General features: G+C 40.5%; 1 protein-coding gene across 5 annotated transcripts in view; it reads right to left on the bottom strand.

Annotated features, from left to right (window-relative positions):
- Positions 1 to 10,172: 10,172 nt before the first annotated feature.
- Positions 10,173 to 13,183, bottom strand: part of P2RY8 (P2Y receptor family member 8) — a 33,460-nt gene continuing 30,449 nt past the window's right edge. For all 5 annotated transcript variants that reach the window (XM_074858919.1, XM_074858918.1, XM_074858921.1 and 2 more), the window contains one exon: positions 10,173 to 11,844. In XM_074858919.1, the coding sequence (XP_074715020.1) occupies positions 10,692 to 11,765 (1,074 nt within the window). In that variant the 5' untranslated portion in view covers positions 11,766 to 11,844 and the 3' untranslated portion in view covers positions 10,173 to 10,691. The remainder of the gene's footprint in view (positions 11,845 to 13,183) is intronic.

The raw sequence follows: 13,183 nt of genomic DNA, 5'->3' as shown, positions 1-13,183 counted from the left end.
TTGTGTATATCGCAATGAGTGTATGGATTTCAACCTGGATGCATTATTTGGCTGAGTCACCTGTGCAAGCGCAAGATCAACTTGTTTGGGGAACAATGCATTTCCATTGTGAAGATTAGCGAATCCTAGGGACATTGCTATGAAGGGAATGAATGTTTCACCTTTCACAAGGCAGCTTGGCTTTTCTAGGATAACCTCATTAATTCCAAGAACTCAGACTTGTGTTTTTCAAGGAGCCTCTTTCTGCCATTGAAATCCTTGCCATAGTCCAGTGTGTCTGCACAGTTCATGAAGTAGTTAATAACTCGTTTCTATTACTATACAGAAAAGAACATTAGTGATTTAAAGATGGATTCTGTTTCACCAGCTAATCATCAGGAGCTCTTCTCTGTTTAAAAACATCATTCTGTCATTTAACATTACCTGTGCTATGTTTTATCTTTTCAAGTACAACTGGTATTTAGCTACTGGTCTTCTGAGCAAAGAGTTACATGCTTCACTCTGTCTCTTTGATCTGTTAAAATTGCTTTACATGCTCAACTAGATTTGTGGGTTATAAAGGGGTATTCTAGATTTTTTTAATAAATTCAGATCCTTGCAAGGTGTATAACACAGAAGTATAGGTTGGGTCTGAAATTGCCTTGTCTTTGCTTCATGCAGAGTACCCCTGAAGTTTTACTGGACTTTCAAGAGCCATTTTACCAGACTCAGGGAGTACTTTCAGAATGGGCACCATAGACTTCTTTCACCAGTCTTACTGTTTAGCTCTGTGTTCCCATAGTCCATTTTTAAGAACCCCTATCAATTCAGTTTTCTTCAGCACAGGTCTAAATGCTCCTTCTTCCTCTTCTGTCCAACTTAGAAGGCCTGCAATAGCTCAGTGTGTCAACAGGATCACATCCCATGATTTCTTTTGTATTTGAAGTAGAGTGATGTTACAAGCATATAGAGGTATTTTGGGACCACAGGAAGTCAGATTAAATAAGATTTTAAGTTAAATATGTGGGCTGTATAGTATGTAATGTCCCTGTAAGTGTTTTTACATATACTTAATCTGAATGTTTATCTCACATAGTTATCAAATGACATTATACTTTGCCTGTGAGGAAACTTCGTAACTGCTGAGGAAATGCAGTATATCTAGTACCAGAGGAATATTAGCCTGTCTCTCCATGTCCATCTCATGGGACAAGGAGAAGCAGCTACATCAAATGTGGGTGTAGCAGTGCCCAGGAGGAGAACGTGGCCATTCACGAAGCACCTTTTACCAACACAGAAATCATTATCCAAGCCCTGGTGAATCATCCTTAGCCAGCATGTTCAAATAGTGTAAAGAGTTTTCTTCCAAGAATAATTAAAGAAAGGATGTCAGGGATTCAGACTAACTGCTTTGCTTTTGGCCTCTGCCACAAAGAAGTTATTGCAAAGTGGAGAAGCCTAGAGCCTTGAAAAAAAAATCTCACTGTGAACACAACTAAATCCTAGTGAGAGGAGCACAGAATGACAGGTTTTGTCCCTGTGTTGTCCAAGAGGATGAGCTGCCAGGTCCACAGCAGCAACACAGGGCAGAGGAAAGGATTGGTTCCTTCCTGCTGGTTTCCACTCGATATCAAATGTGTGCTATAGCCCCTTCCAGGATGGAACGGTGTGCTGCAGGCACATCCCAGTTTACATGATACATAAGCAGCATCACAGTTACATATGCTTCCAGCACTGTCTTTCCCAGCTGTTGCTACAGCCCAGTCCCTGCCGCTGAAAACAACCTCTGATCTGCAGCTTGCTTTCTCTGTGCTGTTAGCTTGAGGCCAAGAATCAGCCCCAGAGAAGAATGGGCAGTGTCTAACAACCTGTAATCACTGGGCCAGGAGGGTAAGTGTTTGCTGACAACATCCCTAGTTATCTGTGCGGTTGTGTGTTTGAGGGTCACAGGATTATATTGAATCCCCAAGCCTCTCTTAAAGTCACATGGCTGGCTTGGGCTGCACAGGTAGTTTCACCTCTGATCTCAGCATTGCCCCCCTCTCACTCCTGTTAACACTTACATAATCCCTAGAGGAAAATAAATAGTGTATCAGACTGTAAAGATGACTGTTCCTGAATTGTTTATATTTGAAAAGCACATAAACATGTTCATAAAATATTGTCAGAAAATGTGTGTGTGTGGGTACCTAATGTGTATATTATATATACAACATGTGCATGCTATATATGTGTGTGTATTTATATGAAACACACGTACACATATGTAATGTAAAATACAAATATATATTTGCCTAAATATGAAAAACAATTCTTCCTTCTACTTGTACAGTATAATGATTACTGCAAAGACAAAGGTATAAAGTTTGGGAAAAATGAAGATGAGATGCAGAGAAAAGAAGGTTTATTGCCTCAGTTGGAATCCCAGCTCTTCCAGAAAATTACTTCAGAGGCTCCAAGGTCAAGAACATTTGTGGAGCTCTTAAGAATATGTTTATTATTTAAATCTCCACAAGAGGGCAGTGCATACTATATTTTTTCTATTTTTAACTTTCAAATAGCTGTAGAGCGCTGTAACTTTTAAGGACTAAAGACCATGCACCGCAAACACTCAAAGTCCTAGTTTTAAGTATAAGGATTACTTAATATAACTGGGTGTGCATGCATATGTGTACATACAGGGACAATCAGAGCTAATGTTAATGTCAATAGGTCATCAATCTAGCAATATCTTGAAAGAGATGCATGGAGATTGGAGCTATTAAAGTGACATCATAAACACATTACTAGGTGCTAAGATATGTTTCTAACAGAGCTTAAGGCCCCTCCAGCAAATTTGTATGGTTGTAAGAACAGAAATAATTCCACCCTGTAACACAAATACCTTTACTGAATATGAAAATAAAAACTTAAATATTGTCAGATTAATGGCTTTATTGATCAGATTTATCAATTGAAGAAAAGTTATCCGCTGTATTTTATTTTATTTTTGTACTCCTTTCAAGGTTTAGTTTTAGGAGCAATATGGGAACACTTGCCTTGTTAAAAAAAGTTCAAATATATGGACATTTTAGGTGAAAGTGTACATTATTATAGTATATTATTCATCAGAATGGGGTGAGATACTGATGCATTCTGCATGTACTATGGAATGCAGGGTGAAATAGGGAAAGGAAAAATGTCAGTCTGTGGATAATAATGAGGAACTGGGGAAACCAAACCATCAGTGTTGCAGTGCTGAAACTTTTTGAAGGAGAAAAAGCCATTGCACCTCCATAAAGAGTTTCTAATTGAGAAGGTGGACAGACTCTTTGTAGAGGTAAATGATGGGAAGAGGCTTCCAGTCATTTAACTTATATTTTTTCCTTTATTTTCTGAGTTTGGGGAGGTGAGAAAGACCTGCAGACTATGTAAGTGTTTGCTGAGGTCCCCAGGAATATTATTTCCCAGGTCATGAGCCTATATCAGATGAACAGACTGCTGTTACAAGCATGAAGATGGCAAAACCTGAAGACAGCTGTCAAGAAGAAGGGGGTAGCAGTCCTGGGATACCAACATTGCTTTTGTGGTGTGGGTCTGTGGTAACACAGAAATCTATCAACAACTGAATGTCTGAATGCAACCAATAGCCAAAGCAGCTATCATGTAGGTTTTGGAAATGGAGGAGGCAGTCAACATGAATGCTGCCAAGCAGTAAGATGCTTAGAGCAATATTGAATATCTACATTTGATCAGATAAGTTGCACCTTTTGTGCCTGGCAAGCCCAGATTTCCAGACATCTGAGTCCCTGTGTGAGATGTTTGCTCGGTATCTAGGTAATGGTTTATTTGTCTGTTAATCACATTCCTTACCTTACAGCAAAGATCTGGAGATTTGCTGCTGCTTCCAGCTTTCATGCTGAAAGGGCTCCATGTTTCTAAAATGAAACTGGCTGTTTATGAAGAAAACTATTTACAGACATTCTCTAACTGCCGATGGCCTCTTGCAGAGACTAACTTTCTGGATCTTTTTCCAAACTCTCACTGTATTTCTCTGCCCAGCTGCCACAAAGGTTACTTCTTCAACCCTTCTGCCATCTCTAGCTTGAATCTGTGTATACCTGCCTTAAGTCTCTTGTCCTTTCTCCTTTGACAAGGCTGCTCAGGTATACAAGCAGAAGAGCCAAACCTTTATGTTTCCTCAGATTTAAGCCACTCAGCAAAACATTTGCCCATTTTTCTGGTACCTCACCATATCCAACAACACCAGTAAAGGGTGTGGAAGATACCGGGATAAGCTTCAAAGGACAATTAGCCTTGGTAGCTCCCAGCAGGACAACATGCGCACTTTACTTTCTGCATCTGAGTAATTGTGGCATGCCAGAGGCAGGTCATGTGGGCAGTGGTGCAGAAACTGGGAAAGAGAACCTGTCCCAGTGCTGAAAATTTCTTCAGAAGGAAAAGAGAAAGACTGACTGCAGGACATTATCATGAGCCAAGACAGTCAAGCAGGGGGTTGAGGTATTTATTTATGCTAAACACTAGAAAGGTATTCTGTCTGGCACCTCTGAACTTCTTGTTTTATAATTAAAGAGGCATGAGAATCTCCTCCTTTGATAACATATTTCAGCTGTTTAGACTTTAAGGAAAAATACTAGAAGTCATAAGACTTGCAACCAAGTCATGAAAGACCAGGAGTTCAGTAGGAGTCCAGACTTCAGACAGGCAGGGTTTTTTTGTCAAATAAAAAAGCAAGCATTAAAAAGATATTTCAACTTAGCCTTATGCTCTACTCTATTATGCGCTCCATAATTGCACTTTATAGGTTTGACAAGAGAACACTTACTTGCAAAAATTTAATCCAGAATTAATCTATATATATCAAGATGAATAGCATGATTGAAATTTTGTTCTCAATAACTCCTTTTAAGAGTATGAACTGCAGCATAAATGAGGAAAGACAGCACAAGATTTATTCCAATAACGAGTTACTCTTTTTTTCAGGATGGATTTAATTACTAAGTACAATAACCAAGGCATATATCCTAATCGTTCTTGTGAGAGTAATTTTATATTAGAATTTTAATTTTGTGGACTTAAAAGAAATGCGGCTTTAGATACATCTAAAAATTTTGCCAATAAAACTGATTCTCCTAATGGGCTTTGCCAAGACAAGATACTATCAGAATATCTTAAATCAGCTTCTCTAGAAGAACTTGTCAGGTCATTGCAAAAGACCTTGTTACATTCTCTTTCTGCAAAGGAACACTAGAGTGTATTTGTCAGTGTATTTGTGACAATTCAGGGCAGGGAATCATACTCCACTAATGCAACTATGACAGCTTTTAAGAGTAAACTAGGCTGCTGCCTGAGAAGTTGAAAGAGAGCCAGCAAATGCGAATGGCCCTGCCCCAAGAGGACAATGAGGTCTGCTGCTAGTCAGCTCTAACAGCAGCAGCCTTCAAGAGAGTCGGGTGATGGAAAAAATGAGAACAGAGGTGAGAAAAGATGTTAGAAATTGAATTAATAATTATATGCTTTGAAGCAAAATGGATTAACTGTTACCAGCAGCTAGAGGGGTTTGTTGAAGGGTGATACATGAGTTCATCTTTACCTGAACATGAGGGACTGCTTGATCAGGGGGGTTGGACAAGGTGACCTCCAGAGGTCTTTTTCACCCTCAACCACCCTGACATTCTGTGCCTTGTCCAATGGTGCTAAGTGACAGAGGGCCAAGCTTGTGCCCCAAGGGTAGCTCCCCCCCCGACTCTGGTCCAAGACACTAGCAGGCAAAGCTCCCCATTGAATCTCCACTGGCAGCACCCCCGCAGGCAGGGTGGAAGAGGCCAGGCTGTAAGGCAGTTTTCTGGCAGGCCTTACCTGGGACCATGAGACTGAGTAGAGTGGGGCCAAGGGGCTGTCTAGCCTACAGTGTCCTGCTGCAAGCACTGGCATTTCAAGAAAAATGAGAACAAGGCAATCACATAATGTCACTTCCCCTTAATACCCCTCCAACCTTTGACCATTCTAATTTTAGGAGTTCTCCTGAGTCTGTTGTTGTTTGCCTATTTAGTAACCTACAATGAATTTCTTTTTCAGGTGCTTTTCCAGTCTCTCTGTTGACCCATGTACTATGTGCATCCACAGCATCCTTGCAAGGTGTTCCCCACCTATACTATGTGTTATGATAAGAGATACTAACTTTTCCTGGTTATGAGCCTGGCTCTCAGCTTAATATACTATTCTGCAGTTCTTGTTTGGGCAAAGGCAGTGAAACTCATCTCAGTCAGCTTCTGCACTCCCTACATAACATACTTCATCTCTTTTTGTAGCTGAAGAGCCTAAACTATTTAACTTATAAGGCTTTAAATTCATACCTTAGATCACCCCACATGCCCTTCTCTTGACCTTTTCCAGTTCTTCTAGATCCTATCTGTGATCAAGAGACCAACATAATTTTGTACACAAAGCTATGACTGGATTTCCCCATGTGCACTACTTCACACTTACCAATGCTGAATTTCACCAATGTAACCTAAGCATCTCCTTAGAGAAATACCCACACTCTGGTGGGTATCAATGTAGACATCATGTTATTTTAAACACTGAACTAGAAAAAACAACAAAAAATGATCGAGTGACTTTAGGATGATCCCTAGCCCTCTCAAGTATCAGCACAGATGTAGCCAAACAGACACTGAACCCAAAATGGAGCATAGTCAGTCTAGGGAATGTTTATCAAGGCGCCACCAGCCCTGACTGTCCCTGCCCAGCCCCCCAGCACTCCTCCCACCCTGCCCAGGGCCCAGGACCCCATGTCAGCACTCCAGGGCCATCAGCCCCTGCCCCATCAGCCAGATTCCAGCTCCCCACAACCCTGCCCTGCCTGACCGTCGGCCCCACCGAGCCAGGCCCACCCGTGGGCCCATGACCCATCCCCCTCCCCAGGAAGGTGACCAATGCTGGGGCTGGGGCTGCCCCAGTGCCCTCAGGCTGCCCTGCTCCCGGTTGGGGCTGGGACAGGCCCAGGCTGCCAGTCCCCTTCAGAAATGCATTAAAATTTAAAAATATATGTATTTGGTGTACCTATTGGGCAAGGAGAAGGATTCCAAGTTAGCCAACATCTCATTCAAGTATTGCTGCTCTTAAAATTTGTGTGAAGGGGGTATGCCAATGCCAGCTTCTAAGATATATAGAAAAAAATGAACAAGTATGCAAAGAAAAAATCAATCTTCAAAATGTGTGGGAAAAATAAGAGACTTGAAACAGAAATCTAAAAAAAGCACAACAGCAATGGAAAATGGATTAGTTTTATTTCATAACTTGGTTTCCTTGCCCTCTTCTAACCCTGGAATTTTCTCATACATGGCAGGTGCAAACAAAGGAAAGAATCTTAAATCATGTCCTTTTTATGTTTTTTTTTTTTATTATTATATATTCGGAAAAGTCCAAGCACATTCATAGATTAAATTGATAAACAATAATTACAAAAAAACCCACCACAAAAACCCAAAACCCAAACTCAGACGGAGGCCTATACATTCATGTCTTCTCACTAAAATGACATTAACCATAGAGGCAATTAAGTAAGCATGTTGCTCAGGACCCATATTCCCCAAACTGAAGGCAGTATAGACATTAACTTCTCAATAACCTCTCAAATGACAATCTACATTTATGTGTATATATTTATGTATATATATATATGTATGTCAACTCACACCCACTGACCAAGGAGGGTAGAAGTCTTGCTACCTTATGATGCCCCAGAAGGACATGTTTCCAGTGTCAAAGAACAGTATGTTGGGTCACTTTTAAAAAATAATTTCTGCTCATCCTGTCTAAAATATGCCTTCAAAACTTCACAGTATACACCATCGGACTCAAAACACTGCTGTCATTGGGTTCAGTTTTATATTCCTTTCTCAAGGAACAATCCTGCTGACTCAAATGGGAATTTTCCCTAATCAGAGCTAACTAGAGGCTAGTTAGTAAAATGACATGAAGAGGTACCTGAATGAGGCATCCTTCTTGTTCATTTTTAGACAATGTCAGAAGAGGGATGAAGGGCTATGAAGAGCTGCGTGAGGCTCAAAGAGAAGAACATTTCCAGTCAGTTGTAAGCATCTTTTCTCGCTTGCAAAAGAAGCAATTCGGTATTTTTCAAAATAGAGCAGTTAATGTCCAAAGTGCAAAGTTTCTTCCATTTTGGCTCTGTTTGCTGTCAGTTATAGTTCAGGCACATTGCAGCACATTTTAAGAGGCACTGAGTGCTTGAAGATCAGGTTCAAGATAAAATAGAGTGAAAATCTGCTTTAGAGCTAGGAGAAGTAATGGCTCTTACTGTAAAAATACTTGCATGTTAAAAAAAAATAAAATAAAAAAAAAAGGAGAGAGATTTCAGTATAACCTCCAAAAAAGTTTCTGCCACACCAAAATGCTGAAAACATTTTCGGTAGTTAGAAAGGTGGAATTCTGTGAAAGTGGATGGTGGAGAGACTTGAACAGCAAGGTGAAACCATGCACTGATAAATTAATATGCAGGTTTGCAAAACATAAGTAAACTAAATTTCTGCCTGATGGATGTGTAATGGCTTAGGAAGAGCCATCGTTCTTTCTTTAGATGTCCTGGCACAAGCAGGCATTTTGGAGCATGTGCTAGAGCTGACACAGGAGCTCAGAGCCCTGGACTCACACAGCAGTGGTCTCCTCTCTTTCAGCACCCAAGAGGTGATGTAAAGTAGCAAGCCCATCTCACTGCACATGCGCACCCAACACACAGACTGGTAGTGCAGGGTAGCTTCCAGGCAAATTGATGGGAAGGTTTGGACAGGTTGCATATCACTAAGGTTGGCCTTGTGGGCAGACAATGTGCAGATCAATTAAAACTAACACTGTGAAATGCCACAAAACACTTCAGATGGCTTTTGAAAGGTAGTACTAGGTCCACTGACATTTATCCTGCTCCAATAACTGATGATACTTTAGCAGAAGATAGGACATACAAATATCTCACAGCTGACTTTGTGGTTATCCAGCCGATACTGTGAAGAAGTTTGTGGTGATTAGTGGTGGAAAATTGTGTTTTAATCATGTCATACAGACACAAAAAAAGGTGGATTTTAAGGGCCTTGGGTGATGTATTTCACTTAGGCACAGGAGCTCAGAAATCAGTATAGATATGCTCAAGGCAAACATAGCATGTGGTGTCTGAACCAACTGTCAACAATGTCAAAGACAGCCTCCTACTCAGCATTGGATGGAGTTGCAGTGCAGCAAAAGGATACTGTATAGCTGTGTCTTGCTTGTGAGGGCAAACTTGTCTGGCTCTGTCAGGTGTGTTTTGGCTCTTCACTGTCAATGAGGGACAAAGGTAGGTAAAAAGCTGTAAATACTACAGGAAAAACTTTGCCTTTGTCTGTCCCCAGTACATATCCTGTAGCAGTTTTCTATCCAAGTGCACAGGCAGTTGCTGAGATGTGAAAAGAATTAAAACATGACACAGTATATGCAAACAAGCTGGAGAAGGATATTTCAGAGAGGAGTCCCAAACACAGGACTGCACAATTAACCTGCTGTAACCTATTTCCAGGGTATTTGGTACATCTCCCATTCTCAAGCCTTGCTTTCATTTTTTCTTCTTTCTGTTTGCCCTCTTGAAAGAAATATGTTTCTGATATCTGGCCACAGGGACAGATTTTCAGCTGGTTTCTGCTGGCACAGATTCACTTCAGTCTGTGGTTAATTCTCATATATCCATCTGAAAATCTGATTAATAATCCACACCATTGCCATAAGGAAGATAAACTCACTGTCCATGAGCTATATAAAGCTACACTCTCTGCTGAGGGGGATGGTGCTTCTGTGTATAGCCTATAGTGAATTGGTGAAAAGGACTTGTTGATACCAATCACATAAGAGCAGCAGCATTATAACTGTAGTAGGTCAATGTGAGAAAACGTTTTCTTAAAACAACTGTTCCCCACTGTCCTGAGAAATTAATAGCTTCAGGAAATTAAAATATAATCCACTCAGCAGCTGAAGTAGTCTCAAACATTGTTAGTTCTAGCTTTCCTTCAATTGTATGAGATATTTGCTATATAAAATGAAATAAATAATATGAGTCAACCTAACCTTTTCAAAGGTTAGTGTGGTTTGGTTCTGATAAACAGCTGGGTGAGTGTTGTGGTGAATTCACAGTGGCTATGCATTATGCATTAATGATAAAAAGACAAGCTATTTTTATTCATTCTTTTATAGAAATACAACAGGAGAGAAAGCAATACATTAGACAAAAACAAACAAAAAACCCAGCACGTTGCTTAGAAAAATAACTCCCCTACCCCAAATCCAACTTCAGTGTATGCTCTAATTCATATACAGTAATATTTCACATTCAATGTGAATCACAAGCCTTTGATTAAACACTGAGATCACACACCCTGAAAGTAATTTTTGTTCTAAACTTATCCCTTGGTTTCATTCAGTAGGACTAATTCCAGGCCAACCCCTAATTAACAATGTTGGGTTTACTTCAGTGCCTTGTTGAATAAACTCAGTTCCTTTAATGCTTCCATTTCTCACCAGAAAATACTGAAGTAGGATGCACAATATAAGTATGGCTTGAGTTCCGTCACTGGAGCAAGGTATTTTGAGGGTAACCATTCAGAAAGGAAGGTTTTCTGTTCTGCTCATGGACCTCACAGCTGCTTTTCTTCTGAGGATGTCTAAGGCTAAAAAACACTTTCCTGCCTTTGCAAATAGACCTTTACTCCCTCTAACCCATCCATAGGTCCGCTTGACATTGACCTGGCTGACATGGTCCTGCCAGAGAATAAGCTTTCCCTTCTGTTTTCCAGACTGTCACTGAGCAGTACCTTAGGGCGAAACAGTTGCATGAATTTCTGGTAAAATTCTTTGGATGCAAAATAATAAATGAAGGGATCTATGCAGTTGTTGAGGCAGCTGAAGCACAAGGTGAGCTTGTAGGCAGGGTACAAACTCCTGTCATAAAATAGGCGGATGATCATATGCACAAGTAGAATAAAGTTATTGGGAGCAAAGCAAGTGATGAATACCAGAAGGACTATCATTGCCAGGTATATGGATCTAGTCTTCTGCCTGTTACCATATCTGTTTGATGTCTGAATAAGCTTCCGAATGGTGCCAATATAGCATGCAACTGTTATAACAAAAGGGATGAGGAAGAGCACGAAAAATAGCGTGAGGAGAAAGGCTACCCAGGCTGCAAAGCTGGGCAGCATATCCCATTTGAGGACATCAAAACAGGTTATAATCCCCAATTCTTTCACTTCATAGGTCAGGTCTGTGCTTTCTAGTGGGTAGAAGGCTAGTAGCAAGAAAATCCACATACCTAGGCAGGTAGCCAGGGCATATCTTTTTCTTCTCCACTTGATCAACTTCATGGGATATACCACGCCCATGTACCGCTCAACGCTGATACAGGTCATGGTCAGTATGGAAGAATACATGTTGGAGTAGAACATCACAGTCACAAGGCTGCAAAGGGTCTTGCCAAAGCTCCAGTGATTGCTTTGGATGTGATAAGAAATCTGGAAGGGAAAGCAGCTGGCCAGCATGAGATCCGTGATGCTTAGGTTGATCATGAAGATAACAGAAGGTGTTTTGGGTTTGATGTGACAGCAGAGCACCCAAAGGGAGAACAAGTTACCAGGGATACTGATCATAGCCACCAGTGTATACACAACTGGGAGGGTGATGGAGATAGCTTTATTCTGGAGCATTGCCAGTGTTTCAACATCCAGTTGGGATCCGTTTTTAACCATTATTCACAAGGGGGTTGTTGATCCCTATAAGACAGCTGGATCATATCATGAACACTTGGCTTAAAAACCTAGAGGACAACTGTCAAGAGAGAAAAGCAATATGTCAAAACAGAAATTAAGAACGTACTTCTTCTATTAATCAAACTAAGAAAAAGCCTCTATGTAGTTTGACAGATTATCTCTGAATGAACTGAATCTATTAAAATTATCTCTGAAAACTCTCTCCTCCCTCCAAATCATGGTAATGTTTTACCAGTCCCACTTCTTCCTAGCTTTGAACAGCTACTTTTCCCCTGCTGTATGGCTTTCTGATATTTTTTGCACTCTATGTGTTCATACCTCTTATGTTATTGTAACATAAAGAAAATCACATACCACAAATTAAAATTAAATTGATGTCTACATGAGAACACTACGCCACAGGATCTCCATGAGCTAAATCCATCCTATCTACTCTAGATGTCATGATCTTGCTTCTTGTAATACACAATATTTTCTGACATTTCCCCCCCCCCCCCCCAACTAAACATTGATCCATAACAAGTAAGTACCAGATTTTTTTTTTTTCAGTTGGGGAAAGGAGAACATGCAATCAATTATTCTTGGTATATTCATGATGTAAACATAATAGAAGGAAAACACCATGTATAATCAAGAACCAGGGACAGATTGCAGTTGCCTGGACTGGTTTACAGGCTGAAGGGACTAGGCTAAAGAAGTGACAAGCCCTCTTCTAACAAAAAGGAAAGGTATTGAGTTTCAATTTCTGCAAGATGTAAGTTATTAAAACATGTTCTCTTTGCAGCTGTCTTACTGGCATCACCTGTAATTCTACAAAATTAATTTCAGATTTCCAGCCTGCAAAGCAAAACCATGCTTCCACTGTTTGGCCTATATAGATCTTTATTGACAGACACAAGCTTATGGTTTAGCTTAATTATTTTGTATAGTGTAGCAGCATTTAGCAGCTGCAAGTAAGAACTCATGCCTCAATGTGCTACATGCATGCGTGCTTACTTTCACTAAGCTGCAAGTACAGGGATTCAATTTCACAAAAGTACAGAGTCGGCAAAGTGAAGAAATGGCAATGAATGACCAGAAAGACAGATGACAGAGCAACAGTAAGTTCTGTGAAGAGTGGCAACAGAGGCTTGAAAAGGGTACCAGTCCAAGCCAGCCAATAACTGTGGGCACATCTATGCTGTTTAATAAAAGAGGGGCAGAGAGTGGGTTCAGGCACACACTCTTACTTGTGGACTCTGATCACCTGCACTGTTTAAATCAAGCATCTCTTTGCAAGACGCACCTGGTGTAGGAGGTTAGATTATAAAAAACATAAATGCCAGCCAGTTGGTGTCACTTAACCTCAGATCTAGTTAAATAAGACCTTTAATTTAATTGTGTGGTCATAGCCTGTG

The sequence above is a fragment of the Strix uralensis genome, chromosome 2 (assembly GCF_047716275.1).
Source record: "Strix uralensis isolate ZFMK-TIS-50842 chromosome 2, bStrUra1, whole genome shotgun sequence".
Classification (NCBI taxonomy): Eukaryota; Metazoa; Chordata; class Aves; order Strigiformes; family Strigidae; genus Strix; species Strix uralensis.
This window is presented reverse-complemented; position numbering and strand designations above follow the sequence as displayed.